The 17,264-nt window shown below is 48.7% G+C and overlaps 1 protein-coding gene across 2 annotated transcripts in view; it reads left to right on the forward strand.

Moving 5' to 3' along the window:
- ANAPC5 (anaphase promoting complex subunit 5) overlaps nucleotides 1–16,836 on the forward strand; it is a 35,714-nt gene extending 18,878 nt beyond the window's left edge. Inside the window, exons 8-17 of one of the 2 annotated variants that reach the window (XM_062182625.1) lie at nucleotides 2,062–2,143; nucleotides 2,816–2,905; nucleotides 4,457–4,638; nucleotides 5,687–5,822; nucleotides 9,716–9,790; nucleotides 10,343–10,464; nucleotides 10,825–10,932; nucleotides 11,008–11,155; nucleotides 15,773–15,935; nucleotides 16,361–16,836. In XM_062182625.1, the coding sequence (XP_062038609.1) occupies nucleotides 2,062–2,143; nucleotides 2,816–2,905; nucleotides 4,457–4,638; nucleotides 5,687–5,822; nucleotides 9,716–9,790; nucleotides 10,343–10,464; nucleotides 10,825–10,932; nucleotides 11,008–11,155; nucleotides 15,773–15,935; nucleotides 16,361–16,572 (1,318 nt within the window). In that variant the 3' untranslated portion in view covers nucleotides 16,573–16,836. The remainder of the gene's footprint in view (nucleotides 1–2,061; nucleotides 2,144–2,815; nucleotides 2,906–4,456; nucleotides 4,639–5,686; nucleotides 5,823–9,715; nucleotides 9,791–10,342; nucleotides 10,465–10,824; nucleotides 10,933–11,007; nucleotides 11,156–15,772; nucleotides 15,936–16,360) is intronic. The other variant, XM_062182626.1, reaches the window with a different exon arrangement.
- Nucleotides 16,837–17,264: the final 428 nt, after the last annotated feature.

Genomic DNA, 17,264 nt, shown 5'->3' on the forward strand with positions numbered 1-17,264 from the left:
CAAGCTGAAACCAGGAGCCTGGAACTCTCTCTGGGTCTTATACATGGGTGGCATCTTCTGCTGCTTTCCCAGGCCATTAGCAGGGAGCTGGGTCAGAAGTGGAGCAGCCGGGACACAACTGGGGCCCATATGGGATGCCGGAACGGCAGGCCTCAGCTTAACCTGCTACATCACAGTGCCTGCCCCTGCTCTGGCATTTGTAAAACAGTGGCCATCTAGTCCATTGCAGATGTTATGATCTGTTTGTATCCCACATGGGCACTGGTTCATGTCCTTGCTGCTCCTCTTCTGGTCCAGCTCTCTGCTATGGCCTGGGAGACCAATAGAAGATGGCCCGAGTGCCTGGGCCCCTGCATCCACGTGGAAGACCCAGAGGAAGATCCTGGCTCCTGGCTTTGGATCGGCCCAGCTCTGGCCATTGCAACCATTTAGGGAGTGAACCAGGGGACAGAAGACCTTCCTCTCTGTCTCTTCCTCTCTCTCTATGTAACTCTACCTCTCAAATAAATAAATAAATACATATATTTTTTTTAAATGTTAATATAAAAAAAAAGCAACTCTGAAGTTCCCTTGAGTACTTATAGTCTCTGTGTTGGCAATCCACCTTTGCTTCCTACTAGAGAAATGTGATCTCTGGTCAGTCCTGTTTCAGCTTACTGCGTATACAGTTCTCTCAAAATCTCTCTTTGGCCTTAGTTTGGCATGCTAGGTATAGAGTTCTCTTTTCTAGTAATAGTTATTTGGTTATCAAATGGTCAATCAGGGTAAACCAAGTGATGCTTGTTAAGGACCTGCATTTGAAGATCTGCTTCCTGCCCTAAAGTGGTTACAGTCTAGTGTATTGCTCTACTTTCAACATGAAAACAGGTTTAAAAGAAATGTAAAATATTTTTTAAAAATATCTAGTTTCTTTATTTGGGCAGTTGTTGAGAAAATACTTATTACCCAATTAAAGTTACTCATGTGAGGCTACTGCTTATTTTGGAAGAAGTGATATCCAGGAATTTCTGGTCCTATTTGGAGATTCTCAGTGAAATGGGGTTTGCTTTCTTTCTTTTCCTTTATAAAGATGTTCTCATTTATTTGAAAGGCAGAGTTACAGGGAGAGGGAGAGAAAGAGAGAGAGAAATCTTAAAGCCGCTCGTTTATTCCCCAGATGTCCACAATGGCCTGGGCTTGGCCAGACTGAAGCCAGGAACCTAGAACCCTTCTGGTCCTCCCACGTGGGTGCAGGGGCCCAAGGACTTGGGCCTCCTCTGCTGCTTTCCCAGCACATTAGCAGGGAGCTGGATCGGAAGTAGAGCAGCAGGACTTGAACCTGTGGCTATATGGGATACTGGCATCGCAGGCTGTGGCTTAACCCACTGTGCCACAATGTCAGCTGTGTGACCAGTGTTTGTAAAACTTTTGTTCTGTTTCTTGTCATTAGGCAACCCAACATTTAGAACATGGCCTGTACCATCCAGAGAATTATAAACGAATGGATAGAATAAAATTTACACAGATTAAATAAATAGAAAGTTATATCCAGGAGTATTTAATCTAGCCTTGCAACTGGGGGCTACAGATAGCATTTCGGTGGGTGTTTTCAGAAATGAGAGCTCAGTGAGACTAAGTTAGAAGTATTCAGATAGAGGGGGAGTTGCATGAGCTGGGAAAAAAACATTCAGAATGGGAATCCTCATTTAAAACCAGCTTTGAAAAAGTGATGAAAGAAAAAAAAATGTATGTAGAAAAAAATCAAGTAATACATAAGGGAATGCAATGAAAAGTAAAATATTCTGTCTCCCTGCCCTTCTCTCAGCAGTGAGAACCAGAGTAAACGTTCAGCAGCAGAGATAAAAGCAGGCAGTCACCTCGGAAGGGGCTTGTCTCTGGCTTCACTGTTAGTGTTCCCTGTTGCCGGGGTCGCAGTGCCTCTGAGAAAATGTGCCTAAAGTAGCTGCAGCTTCCAACCTAGAGACCTGCCTTGGGTGAATTGTTCACAGATGACTTCCTGCTCCCCTTGCTTGTGCTTGTTTGTGCTTGTCGATGGGATGTTAATGTTTAGTCTGTCGTTAGTCAACAGGCAGAGCTCGCCCTGCAGGAGGCAATTAGGATTGCCCAGGAGTCCAACGATCACGTGTGTCTTCAGCACTGTTTGGTGAGGCCGTCCTCTGGTCTGGGAGTTTTGCTCGTGGGTTGAGTTGGCCTGCGGAAGGCCCCTCTGGAATTGGGTCCTTTTGCAACTGGAGCGGAGGTCCTTAGCAGCAAAAGGGACGCGGGTTTGGTGGTCATGGGAAACCAGAAAGGACAACCCATGTTTATTGATCTTTTATCGTCACTCGTGACAGCTGCTTAGCCTACAGTTGTAATGCGATTTGCCATGAAAAAAGAGTAAACCTTTTACAAAATATTATATTTGACATTGGCATTAACAAAAAGACGTAAGCTACACCTAGTGACTGTGAAACATTGGCCCTTAAAAAGACAGTCAGCAAGCACAAGTAGAACACAGAAATAAATCACTCGACTGTCACTCGAGACTCAGTTCTTAATTAAAGGCCATGTGGGGCCTTCATGTTTTTTCTGTGGAGCACCTGCCATGCATGGCCCTCCCAGGTGAAGCAGATCAATGGCTTGGTTATTTCAGTTTTTTTTTTTTTTTTTTTTTTTTAGTGTGTTTGGCAGGTTTTATTTAAGTTCATAATTCAGTAGAGGGCATTTTAGAGGATTTATTTGTCCCTTTTTAATTCTTTCTAGCCACGTTGGTACTTGGCTAGAAAGGTAGCCATTGTCATTGTTATGATATCTTTTGGTGATTGTCTCTTGCCAGAGCTGGCTTTATGTGCTGGGGCAGAAGAGAGCCGATAGCTATGTCCTGCTGGAGCACTCGGTGAAGAAAGCAGTGCATTTTGGGTTACCGGTAAGGCTGATCTTTCTGTGAGATTGTTCAGTAAATGGCGCTGAGCCTTTGTCTCTTCTTCTACCCACCTTTGTCATGAACCCGTGGTAGATGTAGAACGGAGATTTCAGTGTGTGCTTTTATTCTTGGTATTTCATTTGACTTTAATTATGAAACCACTAAGTTCTGTTTGGTAGGTTTCTCTCTGTTCCCTTTATCCTAATAACATCTGTGGATGCTCCACTTATCAGCTGGATAAGAGGTCTTTCTTTAGCTTACCGAGCAACATGAACTCAGCACATACTCACTTTCAGAGATGGTAGGAAAGGCTCGTTTTTAAATCAGGGATTGGCAAACTTCACAGCCCATGGACGAATAGGGCTCGCTGCCTGCTTTTGTATGGTCTCCGAGCTAAGAATGGCTTTTACATTTTAATGATTGGGCAGAAGAACCAGCCTACAAAAAATGCGTGTCAGAAAGCAGAGGTGGCCTGCAAAGCCTAACCTGTAAACTCTCTGGCCCTTTAAAGGACGTGTTTGCTGATCCTTGTTTTAAACAGTTAGACAAGGAACCAGTACATCTGACAGTAGATTTGTCCTTTCTCATCTTGAGTGACAGCGAGGGACCTGAATTGTAGTCCTCAATACTCAGCAGCAGTCATGACTGCTAGAATTTGCCGCAGAAACACTTGCTGGGAACTGGACCATATGGGCAGTGGGGCTGTTGACAACTTCTGTCCGAAAGTCTGCAGCAAGCTCCCATGAGTTTCAGAATGTGAGGAGGTCTTCAAAAGGTTTAGGGAAAATGTGTATTATGAAAAAACTATACATAGATTTTAAAAAACTTGCGCCGAGATACCCTTATGTCTTATTTTCATTTTCCACAGCTTTTTGAAGCACTCTGGTAATTATATGTGGTAGTTTCATGCACATGCTTTTAGAATATGTAAATTGTCCACGTGATTCACCTTTGGGAAAGGAAGCTTACACATACAAAATCAGTATGATGACAAAACCGGCTCCTTGAAATAAATGGTAGACTTCTTAAGTAGAGTTTTTGTGGCGGATGTAAGCTTTGTTTACTGCTTTCATCCTGAAGGATTGCACCAGGAGTCAGAGAGAAGAGAATGTGTTGCTCATGATAGGTGTCCTTCTTTGGTCTAACACATACTGTGCCCAGCACTGTTTGACGTATGATTTCACTGTAATCCTTACAACGATTCTTTATGATAGGTTTGATGCCCATGTTACAGATGAGGAAACTGAGGCTTAGCTCAGAAGCTCAGTGACTGGCCCTAAGTCACACAGTAAGTAGCAGAGGCAGTGTTCAAGTCTAGGTCCCTCTAATGCCAAAGCCCTGGCTCTTTCCTGTGTACCCTCTGCTTCTCTTCCAGCCCCAGATTTCAGGAACACATCTCAGATGGGTCAGGGTTGAGGTCAGGTTGTAGGTACCTTCCTTTGAAGTAGTCACTGTGCATGTGCTGAAATGTGAAATCCACCACATTTCTGAAGAGCAAAACAAATTCTGTCATGTAATCTCTGTCTTGGGTCGTGGGTATATCTGTCCCCTTAGTACCTCGCCTCCCTGGGAATACAGTCCCTTGTTCAACAGAGAGCTTTTGCTGGGAAGACGGCCAACAAGCTGATGGACGCCCTCAAGGACTCCGACCTCCTGCACTGGAAGCACAGCCTGTCGGAGCTCATCGACATCAGCATAGCCCAGAAAACGGCCATCTGGAGGCTGTACGGGCGCAGGTCAGTCCGCGAGCCCGCTGCCACCGTGAGCTGGGGTCTGAGCAGGTTCTGTGAGAGGCACGTGCATAAGGCTGCCCCCTTTGGTGGAAGTTGTTCTTGCAGAGGAGTCATGCAAATCTTTGTACTCTAAAGACATTTTGTATTCTGCACGGACTTGGCAGTTTTTTTCCCATGCACGTTCTGATCTGCTCTGTGAGGAAACTGGGGGGTGATCTCCATTCTGGTTCCCGTATCTGATCTGCCCACGATCACAAATCTCCTTGACCAGTGGCAGAGACAGGACGCACGGCGGTCCTCTGACTCCCACACCTTGCTCCTCTGCTCTGAGACAAGAACCTCTCTTCCTGTTCGCAGGAGGTGTGGTCCTGTGTCTGCCCAAGTCGAGCATCCCCTGTACCCCACAGCTGTTGTGTAAAGAAGGCTGCTTTTCTGTTAAATGTTTCCTCTGGAATAATTCCAGCCTCATGTTTACTTTTCCATTTAGCTATCTTGAGCTTGGAAGTAAACTTCTGAACCAGATTTTAATCCTGGAGCCCTGTCACTACCTTACGCTTCACCTAGACAACCCACTATTTCTAGGAATTCAGTAATGAAAGGAAGTGCCTATTTTACCGGTCTTGTTTTTGTATTTCAGATAATTTTTTGGCACGGTTGTGCTCTGAAACAGCTGCAGACACTGGCCACTGCTTGCATTGCCAGAGCAGCCGGTGCTAGGATGGCATCGGGTCTGAATTTACCCGTGAAAGCTAACTAACATGCTGTGACCACAGGGGGACCGGGTGGGGAGGGGGGCGGGCGTCTGGGAGCATGGCGCTCCGGTTGTGTTGTAACCACTGCCTGGTTCCTTGGGGGCTGCACACCCAGGATGCTGGTCTGCTCTCCCTGCTGTGAGGTCAGAAGAGCTGGCGTTGGGAAGCAGCTGCTTCCACAAAGCCAGAACCGTAGCGGGGTTAACTTCTGCGTTTCCACTTCAGTTAGCAGCAGGGTGTGGCTCGGGCAGCCTGGATCTCCGGGCTGAGAGGAAATCCTGTTCCCTCTCCTCACCCAGCACCATGGCGCTGCAGCAAGCCCAGATGTTGCTGAGCATGAACAGCCTGGAGTCGGTGAATTCGGGCGTGCAGCAGAACAACACGGAGTCGTTTGCCGTGGCGCTCTGCCACCTTGCAGAGCTACACGCGGAGCAGGTAGGCAGGGGGCCAGGCCGCTGTGTCCCTGGAGCGATGGAGGCTCCGCTGTTTCTTGAGAAAAGCCTTGGCCATGGGTCTGGTTGATGCAGGAGGCTGAAGAGTGGCATCCCACGAGTGGTCCTGGGCTGAGTGTGGAGTCTGCAAAGTGTATTGACCTTGGAATTCCTTTTGGCCTAGTGAGGGGGACAAGTCAGCCAGTTCCATTTAACAACAGAATAAAAAGGAGTCTTTGAAGTTCAAGGTAGTAGGGGTGTGTGGGCCTGTAGGAGAGGGGAGGGTATGGTGACCGGCACAGTGAGTGATAGTAGCTAGTATCTCCTTGTTCTCTTCGAGGGCCTGTGCTTGGATTTCTGTGTATTATTGCCTTACAGAATCTTCCAACAGCCCTGTCAGGGCAGCTGTGTCCATATCCCTGTTCACAGGATAAGAAGCTGAGGTCCCAGGAGCTCAGTCCTGCACCTCTGATAAATGTGAGAGTCAGGTCTCCAGCCTAGGTCTGGTGAACTCCAAGGAAGGGCTGTGGGAACCGAATAAAACCAAGGAATCTCACCTGAGTCTTTATAGAGGACAGATTAAGGGCCTCTTACGATGTTCCACAGTTTGTCTTCCTTTTACTCAAAAAATGTCTTTCAAGGAGCAGAGAGTAGGGAAAACTATTTTTTGAAATCTCACTATTGGGCTGGGATTGTGGTGGTGCACAGTGGTTTAAGTTGCCCACTTGTGATGCTAGTGTCCTGGCTGCTAGTTCAAGTCCCAGCTGCTCCACTTCCGATCCAGCTTCCAAGCCAATGCACCTGGGAAGGCAATGGCTGATGGCCCAAGTGGTTGGGCCTCTGCACCCACGTGGAAGATTTGGATGGAGTTCCAGCCTCCTGGCTTTGGCCTGGCCTAGCCCCAGCCGTTGTGGCCATCTGGGGAGTAAACCAGCAGATGGAAAATATCTCTCTGTGCTCTTCTCTCTTTAACCCTGCCTTTAAAATAAATAAATAAATTCCACTATCTTGTGAAACAAAGAAACAAATAAATCCCACTATCTCATGAAACACTGTTCTGGCTTTAATTATGTTTTCTTGATCATTGTATTTTTCATTCCTTCTTTGTGGTGTCCATGGTAGATTGCATTGTAACACTCATTGTTCCTCACTGTGCAACCTAAAGATCTTTGGGTGATTTCTACCTTTTTCATAAGTATAGAAATACTTCCCTTGATTAAACATAGTTTAGCATTTTACAATTTTTTTAAAGATTTATTTATTTATTTTGAAAGAGAGAAACAGAGACAGAGTATCTTCCACCCTCTGGTCTGCTCCCCAGATGACTAGGGACTGGCTTGAAGCCAGGTCTTCCTCATGGGTGACAGGGGCCCAAGCAGTTGTTCCATCGTCCACTGCCTTTCCCAGGCTACCAGCAGAGAGCTGGATCAGAAGTGGAGCAGCTGGCCGGCGCCATTGCTCATTTGGCTAATCTTCCACCTGTGGCACCCGGGTTCTAGTCCCAGTTGGGGCGCCGATTCTGTCCCGCTTGCTCCTCTTCCAGTCCAGCTCTCTGCTGTGGCCCGGGAAGGCAGTGGAGGATGGCCCAAGTGTTTGGGCCCTGCACCCGCATGGGAGACCAGGAGAAGCACCTGGCTCCTGGCTTCGGATTGGCGCAGCACGTCGGCTGCAGCGCACCCGCCATAGCGGCCATTTTGGGGGGTGAACCAACAGAAAAAGGAAGACCTTTCTCTCTCTCTCTCTTTCACTGTCTAACTCTGCCTGTCCAAAAAAAAAAAAAAAAGTGGATCAGCCAGGACTTCAAATCTGTACCCATGTGGGATGCCAGCCTCTCAGGCGGCAGCTTTACCAGCTGTGCTACAGCACAGGCCCCACTTTACAGCTCTTTTATTTTTTTAAAAAAGATTCTATTTATTTATTTGAAAGAGTTACACAGAGAAAGAAGGAGAGGCAGAGAGAGAGAAAGGTCTTCCATCCGCTGGTTCAATCTCCAGTTAGCTGCAACGGCAGGAGCTGTGCTGATCAGGAGCCAGGAGCTTCCTCTTGGTCTTCCCACACAAGTGCAGGGCCCCAAGCACTTGGGCCATCTTCTGCTGCTTTCCCAGGCCATAGCAGAGAGCTGGATTGGAAGTGGAGCTGCCGGGACTTGAACTGGCGCCCATATGAGATGCCGGCACTGCAGGCAGCAGCTTTACCCGCTACACCACAGCACTGGCCCCGTTACGGCTCTTTAAGTAGCTGTGTAAGCAGAGCGGATGGGAGGGCTGTGGTTGAGGGAATTCCCTGCGCCTCTGTCAGCTGCTTGCTCTCCATGCCTGTGAAGCACCACCCAAGCTTTCAGAGGTGAAGGTGGCAAACCAGTGGCGCTTGCTGCTTGCTCTCCTCCAGGAATTTTGAACATTGTTCTCTTTCTGGTATCTTCCTCTTCTTGGAATTTCTTTTTTTTTTTTTAAGATTTTATTTATTTATTTGAGAGGTAGAGTACAGACAGTGAGAGGGAGAGACAGACAGGTCTTCCTTCTGCTGGTTCACTCCCCAAATGGCTGCAACGGCCGGAACTGTGTTGATCCAAAGCCAGGAGCCAGGTGATTCTTCCAGTCTCCCACGTGGGTGTAGGGGCCCAAGGACTTGGGCCATCTTGCACTGCTTTCCTGGGCCACAGCAGAGAGCTCGATTGGAAGAGGGACAGCTGGGACTTGAACTGGTGCCCATGTGGGGTGCTGCTGCCGCAGGTCGAAGATTAACCTACTGCGCCATAGCGCAGGTTAAATATTAATCCTGGAAGGATTAATTCATTCAGAAAGCATTTAGAGACTGGAATTGTGGCACAGCAGGTTAAGCCACTGCTTGTGACACTGGCATCCCATTTCAGAATGCCACTTGGAGTCCCTGCTGCTCTACTGATGCAGCTTCCTTCTGATGTACCTGGGAAGGCAGTGGGTAATGGCTGAAGTACCTGTGCCCCTGCCACTCATGTGGGAATTCTGCTTGGAGTTCTGGGCTCCTGGCTTCGGTCTTGCTGAGCGCCAGCCATTGCAACCACGTGGGGAGTCAACCAGCAGGGGAAGACCTGTTTCCTCTCCCTGTCTGTCTCTGTCTTTCCCTTTCTCTCTGATAATCTCCTTTTCAAATAAATAAATACATTTTAAAAAAAAGATTTATTTATTTGAAAGGGAGATTATCAGAGAGAGAGAGATGTCTTCCATCCTCTGGTTCATTCCCCAAATGGCTGCAACAGCCAGGGCTGGGCCAGGCAGGAGCCAGGAGCTTCTTCCAGGTCTCCCACATGGGTGCAGGGGCCCAAGGACTTTGACCATCCTCTGCACTTTTCCAGGTGCAATAGCAGGGAGCTGGATTGGAAGTGGAGCAGTTGGGACTTGAACTAGCACCTATATTGGATGCGAGCATTTCAAGCAGCAGTTTAACCTGTAACTACACAATGCTGGCCCCTAAATAAATCTTTTTTTAAAAATGTTATGGAATGCTTACTGTGTTGTATACAGTATCATATATAATTTATAAAAATAGAGTATGTACTACTTTTGGAATATTTATTTTATATACATGTGCATAAAGAAGCCTAAAAGGAGATATGCAAAAACCACTGTGATTATCTTTGATAGGTTGAAAGTGATTTGTCTTTTCTTGTTTATGGGTCTTTTGTAGATTGTTTCCAGAGTGAACATATCTTACATATATAATTTTTAAAAGTTTTGTAAAGTGAGTGAAATTCTTTAGAACCTTAAAAAAATGGCCCTGAAATTCCGCAGTCTCTGCCCCGTGTGTGGCAGGCTCCCTCCTCAGCAGCTCGGCCGCTGTGTTGGCCTCTGGCCTGTGGCAGAGCCGACGTGGCCTTGGCAGGGGCTGTGCTCATCAGACCCTCTCTCTGCGTTCCAGGGCTGTTTTGCTGCAGCTGCAGAAGTGTTGAAGCACCTGAAGGAGCGATTTCCACCCAACAGTCAGCACGCCCAGGTACCTGCCTTCTGCGTGGCCTTGGGTTTCTTTCTAAGAAGAATGGTTTTCATCGTCGTATAAAGGGGGATATTTTAGTGTCTGCCCTCTGACAAGTGTTGTTGACAGAAAAAGGAAACTCAGAGGACACATACAGACCTAGGATACTTATCCAAAGCTTAAGCTTAAACGTGATTGTTTAAAGATAAGTATATATGTAGTGGAAGTATTTTTAAAACATGAATAGGATGATAGACAGCCAGCTGACGGTTTACTCTGAAAAGTGAGAAGGGTGTGGGAATTGCAGAGGTCTTCAGTGGTGTCTGTTAGTGCTTGAAGCAAATAAAGTAGTGTGTGGACTGATGAAACTGATGGTTGACACACAGGTGTTTGCAGTTTTATTCTCCATGCTTTTTACATACTTGAGATAGTTTAAATGTTTTTATAAATCTGAAAAAGAATATGTGAATTGTTGTAAAAGATATTTGCTGCCAAGCCAAGCCAAAACACTTTTATGTCTGCATCGAATACTGGCATGAATATTTGTCACTTTGTACTTTGTTTTCATACTAGTTATGGATGCTGTGTGATCAGAAAATACAGTTTGACAGAGCAATGAATGATGGCAAATACCATTTGGCTGATTCACTGGTTACAGGAATCACAGCTCTTAACAGCATGGAGGGTGTATATAGGTAAGAAAACTCCAACCTAATTAGAATGAGATAATTTTTTAAATGTCTTTTTTTACTGTGTGTGTGTGTGTATTTATTTACTTTAGCTTATGAAAAACATCTTTTCTGTTAGAATTCCAGACTTTTTCCTTGCACACGTGCATATACATATGTATACACACACACACATACACACTTACAGACACATTTTATTTTTCCTTTGGACAAAGATTAAATCAGGTGCGGTTTCTCCCCTTGGTAAACTCCCCAGGTTTACATCTGGTTGAGGAGATGGAGATTCTAACCCCCAAAATGACTACAGTTAAAATATTTGCAAGACGTCCACATAACCATGTTGTGTTTGTTTTGATTCTGTTTCAGAAAAGCAGTTGTACTACAAGCTCAGAACCAGATGTCAGAGGCACACAAGCTTTTACAAAAATTGCTGAGTCACTGTCAGAAACTGAAGAACACAGAAATGGTGATTAGGTAAGAGGTCTCTCGCGCCTCCCACAGCCCTGTTCCGGTGGAGATTCTCATCCCGTGTTTCTTCTTTGTGATCAGCGTCCTGCTGTCGGTGGCAGAGCTGTACTGGCGATCTTCCTGCCCTACCATCGCGATGCCTGTGCTCCTGCACGCTCTGGCCCTCTCCAAGGAGTACCGCTTACAGTACTTGGCCTCGGAAACGGTGCTGAACTTGGCTTTTGCCCAGGTAAGCCCGCATCCGTCTTGCTGACACAAGAGTCGGCTGCTGCACGGCAGCATCGACGAGGGTGATAATGAGCTTTCCCTGCGGACTGAAGTCTGGAGAGGCAGGCCCCAGGTTCACTCTCCCGTTGTTGTTCAGCCGTGGAGTGGCCAGGCTGAGGGCGGGCGGAACTTCCCAGGGCCTGGCTTTGCTGTGTTTCTTGTGTGGGCACTCGCCCCTCCAGTGAGGACCCGTGCACTCCGTGAGGCTTGACCGACAGCGCTGTGGATCAGGGAATGAGGAAGTCAGGTGTTCATTCGAAGTCTGTGGAAATCAAACTTGCTTTCTTGCTCCTCCGAGTAGAGGCTGTGCAGGAAGGGACTCTGCTCCCAGCCATATCCTCTGGAACCTGGAAGGACCTGCACTGTAGGCTTTCAGTAAGCATCATTGAAAGGCAGAGAGAGAGAATCTTCTGTCTGCTGGTTCACTCCCCAAATGGCTGCATGGTGAGGCTGGACCATGCCTAAGCCAGGAGCTAGGGGCTTCTTCCGGGTCTCCCACAAGGGTACAGGGGCCCAAGCACTTGGTCCATCTTCTGCTGCCTTACCTGGCACATGAACAGGGAGCTGGATCAGAAGCAGAGCAGCCAGGACTTGAACCGGCACCCATATGGGATGCTGGTGCTGCTGGCAGTGGCTTTATCCACTTCATGAATGCGTTTTTTTTTTTTTTTTAATTTTTGACAGGCAGAGTGGACAGTAGAGGGAGACAGAGAGAAAGGTCTTCCTTTGCCGTTGGTTCACCCTCCAATGGCCGCCGCGGTAGGCGCGCTGCGGCCGGCGCACCGCGCTGATCCGATGGCAGGAGCCAGGTGCTTATCCTGGTCTCCCATGCATGGGGTGCAGGGCCCAAGCACTTGGGCCATCCTCCACCGCACTCCCTGGCCACAGCAGAGAGCTGGCCTGGAAGAGGGGCAACCGGGACAGGATCGGTGCCCCGACCGGGACTAGAACCTGGTGTGCCGGCGCCACAAGGCGGAGGATTAGCCTGTTAAGCCACGGCGCCGGCCTGTTTTTTTTTTTGACAGGCAGAGTGGACAGTGAGAGAGAGACAGAGAGAAAGGTCTTCCTTTTTGCCGTTGGTTCACCCTCCAATGGCCGCCGCGGTAGGCGCGCTGCGGCCTGCGCACCGCGCTGATCTGATGGCAGGAGCCAGGTGCTTCTCCTGGTCTCCCATGGGGTGCAGGGCCCAAGGACTTGGGCCATCCTCCACCGCACTCCCTGGCCACAGCAGAGAGCTGGCCTGGAAGAGGGGCAACCGGGACAGGATCGGTGCCCCGACCGGGACTAGAACCTGGTGTGCCGGCGCCACAAGGCGGAGGATTAGCCTGTTAAGCCACGGCGCCGGCCTGTTTTTTTTTTTGACAGGCAGAGTGGACAGTGAGAGAGAGACAGAGAGAAAGGTCTTCCTTTTTGCCGTTGGTTCACCCTCCAATGGCCGCCGCGGTAGGCGCGCTGCGGCCTGCGCACCGCGCTGATCTGATGGCAGGAGCCAGGTGCTTCTCCTGGTCTCCCATGGGGTGCAGGGCCCAAGGACTTGGGCCATCCTCCACTGCACTCCCTGGCCACAGCAGAGAGCTGGCCTGGAAGAGGGGCAACCGGGACAGGATCGGTGCCCTGACCGGGACTAGAACCCTGTGTGCTGGCGCCGCAAGGCGGAGGATTAGCCTAGTGAGCCGCAGCGCCGGCCATGAATGCGTTTTTTACTTACTCATGGAATTTATTAACTAAAGCAGAGGTTCTCTAAGCTGTCTACACATTATAATTATTGGGAATATTTGAAAAATATCTTTGGGGCCTGCGTTGTGGTACACCTGCAACCTTACCTGGGGCTTCTGTGTGGGTGGAAGAGACCCAGCCTCCTGGGCTTTCCCCTGTTGCCTCTGAGGGTGCACATTAGCAGGAAGGTGGAATTAGAAGCAGAGCTGAGACTTGAACCCAGGCACTCAGATGTGGGATGTAGGCCTCCCAAGCCATGTCCCAAATACCTCCCTCTACCAGAAGTTTCTTAAGTTGTTGTGTCTTTGTGCATCTTTTCTGATTTCCCTGGTAATTTCTTGTTTGACGCATTGGTTATTTAAGGGTGTGCTGTTTGATTTCCCTTTGTTGTGAATTTTCCAATTTCCTTTTGTTACTGATTTTTATTTTCATTCAGTGTGATCAGAAAAAATACTTTATATGATTTCATTCTTTTCAAATGTATTGAGTATTATTCTGTGGCTTAATGTTTTCCTCTATCCTGGAAGACGTTCCGTGTACACTTGAGAATAATTTATGTGGGGTTGTATGCTTTGTGTTCATCTGTTGGGCCTGGTTGATTTGTAGTGTCATTCAGTTCTTCTGTTTCCTTGCTGGTCTTCTGTCTAGTTTTTCTATCCATTATTGTAAAGTAGGACATTGAACTCTCCTATTCAACTATTATTGGTTTTTAAAGATTTATTTTATTTAATTGAAATGCAGAGTTAGAGAGAGTCAGAGGAAGAGATATCTTCATCTGCTAGTTCACTCCCCAAATGGCCGTACCTGCCAGGTCTGGGCCAGACCAAAACAAGGAACCTTGAATTCCATCTGAGTCTCTCACATGGGCGCAGGGCCCAAGTACTCAGACCGTCTTCTGCTGCTTTCTCAGGTGCATTAGCAGGGAGCTGGATTGGAAGTGGAGCAGCCAGGACTCGAACCAGTGCCCATATGGGATTGCTGGTGTGGCAGGCGATAGTTTAACTCACTGTGCCACAACGCTGGCCCCCTCTTGTAAGGTCATTGTTAGTAAAGAAGGACTTTTATTTTTTTTATTTTTTTTTTATTTTTGACAGGCAGAGTGGACAGTGAGAGAGAGAGAGACAGAGAGAAAGGTCTTCCTTTGCCGTTGGTTCACCCTCCAATGGCTGCCGCGGTAGGTGCGCTGCGGCTGGCGCACCGCGCTGATCCGATGGCAGGAGCCAGGTGCTTCTCCTGGTCTCCCATGGGGTGCAGGGCCCAAGGACTTGGGCCATCCTCCACTGCACTCCCTGGCCACAGCAGAGAGCTGGCCTGGAAGAGGGGCAACCGGGACAGGACCGGTGCCCCGACCGGGACTAGAACCCTGTGTGCCGGCGCCGCAAGGCGGAGGATTAGCCTAGTGAGCCGCGGCGCCGGCCAAGAAGGACTTTTAATTTGCTGTTTGTTTCCTATATTTCCTACCTTTAAATTTTTTTTTTTTTTTTTTTTTTTTTTTTTTTTAAATTTAAGAAACAGAATTCTCCAGTCTGTTGGTTCACTCTCCAAATGCCAGCAATGGCTGGATCTGGGCCAGAACCAAAGCTGAGAACTGAGAACTGAATTCAGGTCTCTCACGTGGGTGGCAGGAACCGTTACTTGAGTCATCATTGCCACCTCCTAGGGTCTGCATTAGCTGGAAGCTAGTGTCAGGAGCCAGAGCCAGGCATCAAACCCAGGCATTCGAATATCATACAGGAGCATTTTTAAGAGTTGTGTTTGTTTATTTATTAGTTAATTCATTTATTTGAAAGGCAGAGTATCAGAGAGGGAGCAGCAGAGACAGATGCTACCTGCTGACTGACTCCCCAGATGCCTGCAATGGCCTGGTCTGGGCTAGGCCAGATTCAGGAGCCAGGGATTGCATCCTGGTCTCCCGCATGAATGGCAGGGACCCTAGCACTTGGGCCATCTTCTGCTGCCTGGAAGAGGAGCAGCCGGGACTGGAACTGGGCACCCTGAATGTGGGGTGGTAGCAGCGTAAGTGGCAGCGTGGTCCGCAGTGCCCCTGTGTTGGCATCATGGTTGGCATCTTCGCCGCTAGGCTAAACAGCTGCCGGTTTTGGCTTTCCTGTCCCTTAGTGCTCCCACCCCTGCTTTCTTATCTGTTGAATAGCTGTTCTCTAGGGGACCACTTGAATCCTCACGTCGTTCTTTGGGGCTGTTGTCTTCATTGTTCTTTCCCCAGTGATTTTTTTTAAATAATGTAGTTTTTTATGTTTAGTTTTTTTTAAACAAAAGATTTATTTATTTATTTGAAAGAGTTACAGAGAGGAGAGAGAGACAGAGAGATTGTCCGCCGGCTCGTTCGCCAAATGGCTGCAGTGGCCGTAGCTGGGCCAACGGGAAGCCAGGAGCCAGGAGCTTCCAGGGCTCAGATACTCTGGCTGTCGTCTTCCGATGCGTTCCCAGGTGCATTTGCAGGAAGCTGGATCAGAAGTGGAGCAGCCAGGACTCCAACTGGTGGCCCTATGGGATGCTGTCGTCACAGGCAGTAGCTTTACCTGCTACACCTCTGCACTGGGCCCCCCACCCCAGTGATTCTTACACAGCTAGTTCAGCCCCTCAGAATCACCAGCCTAAGGAGATCCATGCTGAATCTTTTCGTAAAGACAGAAACCTTTCCTTAGTGTGAGTTACCACTCCCTGCTCAGTCTGTCGTGGTCTGAAATCAGTTTATCCTGTATTTTGTTTTCCAGGCATGTGGTGCCTGCTGTAATGTAGTGCGTGTCAGGGAGAAGATAAAGTGGAAACAGCCAGAGGGGAACCCTTCCTGGTAGTGGGCATGGATGTGATGTGCACCGCACGTGTCATGTTTCTCTTTCAGCTCATCCTTGGAATCCCGGAACAGGCCTTAACCCTCCTCCACATGGCCATCGAGCCCGTCCTGGCTGACGGGGCCATCCTGGACAAAGGCCGCGCCATGTTCCTCGTGGCCAAGTGCCAGGTGGCTTCAGCAGCTTCCTATGATCCACCGAAGAAAGCCGAAGGTAGGAAGCCGCACAGAGATCGTTGTCAGCGCAGTTCCAGAAAGCTGTAGGTGCAGGACCCAGAGGAGGAAAGGCATTAGGTTGGGGGCAGTGTTTAAGTTCCGAGTGTTCACATGCATGTGCTATCATCATCATCATCATCATTAATATGTTAAGGTGTATTTATTTCACAACTGTATGTTGAAGTTGGATTTTCACATCCATGCCTGGCCAGAGTGTTGAGGGTCAACAAATGGCTATTTTAACCCAGGAAGCAGGTTCTGGGCTAGAAGTTGGGACTGAAGACCTTTGGAAAACCTCATTTTAGTGGTTTCTTTTTTCCTCTCTGAAGTAGTGGAGAATTCAGAAGAGTCTGGCACATGGTAAATAACACGAGGTGTCAAGTTGATTTACCTGTGTGTGGTGTTTTCCCTGCCTCCCCTCAGCGCTGGAGGCTGCCATCGAGAACCTCAGCGAGGCCAAGAACTACTTTGCAAAGGTCGACTGCAGAGAGCGCATCCGAGACGTCCTTTACTTCCAGGCCAGGCTCTACCACATGCTGGGGCGGACGCAGGAGAGGAACCGGTGCGCGATGCTCTTCCGGCAGCTGCATCAGGAGCTGCCCTCCCACGGCGTGCCCCTGATCAACCACCTCTAGCCGGGCCTCCGTGCAGTGTAAGGTTCTGGCGTGCCCCTGATCAACCACCTCTGGCCGGGCCTCCATGCACTGTAAGGTCCTGGACTTGTGTGTGCCCTTGTACGGAGCTGGTGTGTGAGTCCGTCTGCTTTGCCGGTGAAGTGCCTCCGGGCAGTCTGTCTTGTTGCTCGGCAGCACGCAGCTGTCTGTTCCCTCTTTGCTTTCCTTTTGGTTGCAGAGGATGCCCGTGTTTTGTTAATAAACAGCTTTTTTGCTAACAAGTTAGTCCAGGTGTCAGATTATGTTCTCTGGGCAGAGCTGCCAGCGTCTCTCACTCCGTCAGTACCTGAACGCGCTTAGCACACGTGCTGACAGGAGCTGATGGGGCCCGTTTTCACAAGGTGTGGATTTTCCTTCTGAAGTTTCCCCACTTTGAGGGGCTGAGCTAGTGCTTGTGTTGTGTGGGAAAAACACATCGGTCCCTGACAGGATATTAAAGAACAGATTTTTATGGTTTTGGGACCATTGGCAAGAAACATTTCACAGGTGGCCATTTGGCTCAGCAGTTACGTCACTGCTTGGGATTCCTACATCCCATGTTGGAGGGCCTGGATTCGAATCCAGCTCCTCTGGTCGTGCCTGCTGACGTACACACTGTGAGGCAGCAGGGATGGCTGACATAGTTGGGGCCTCACCCCCGGTCATTGCCTGGC

This window comes from Lepus europaeus, chromosome 23, assembly GCF_033115175.1.
Source record: "Lepus europaeus isolate LE1 chromosome 23, mLepTim1.pri, whole genome shotgun sequence".
In the NCBI taxonomy this organism is placed as follows: domain Eukaryota; kingdom Metazoa; phylum Chordata; class Mammalia; order Lagomorpha; family Leporidae; genus Lepus; species Lepus europaeus.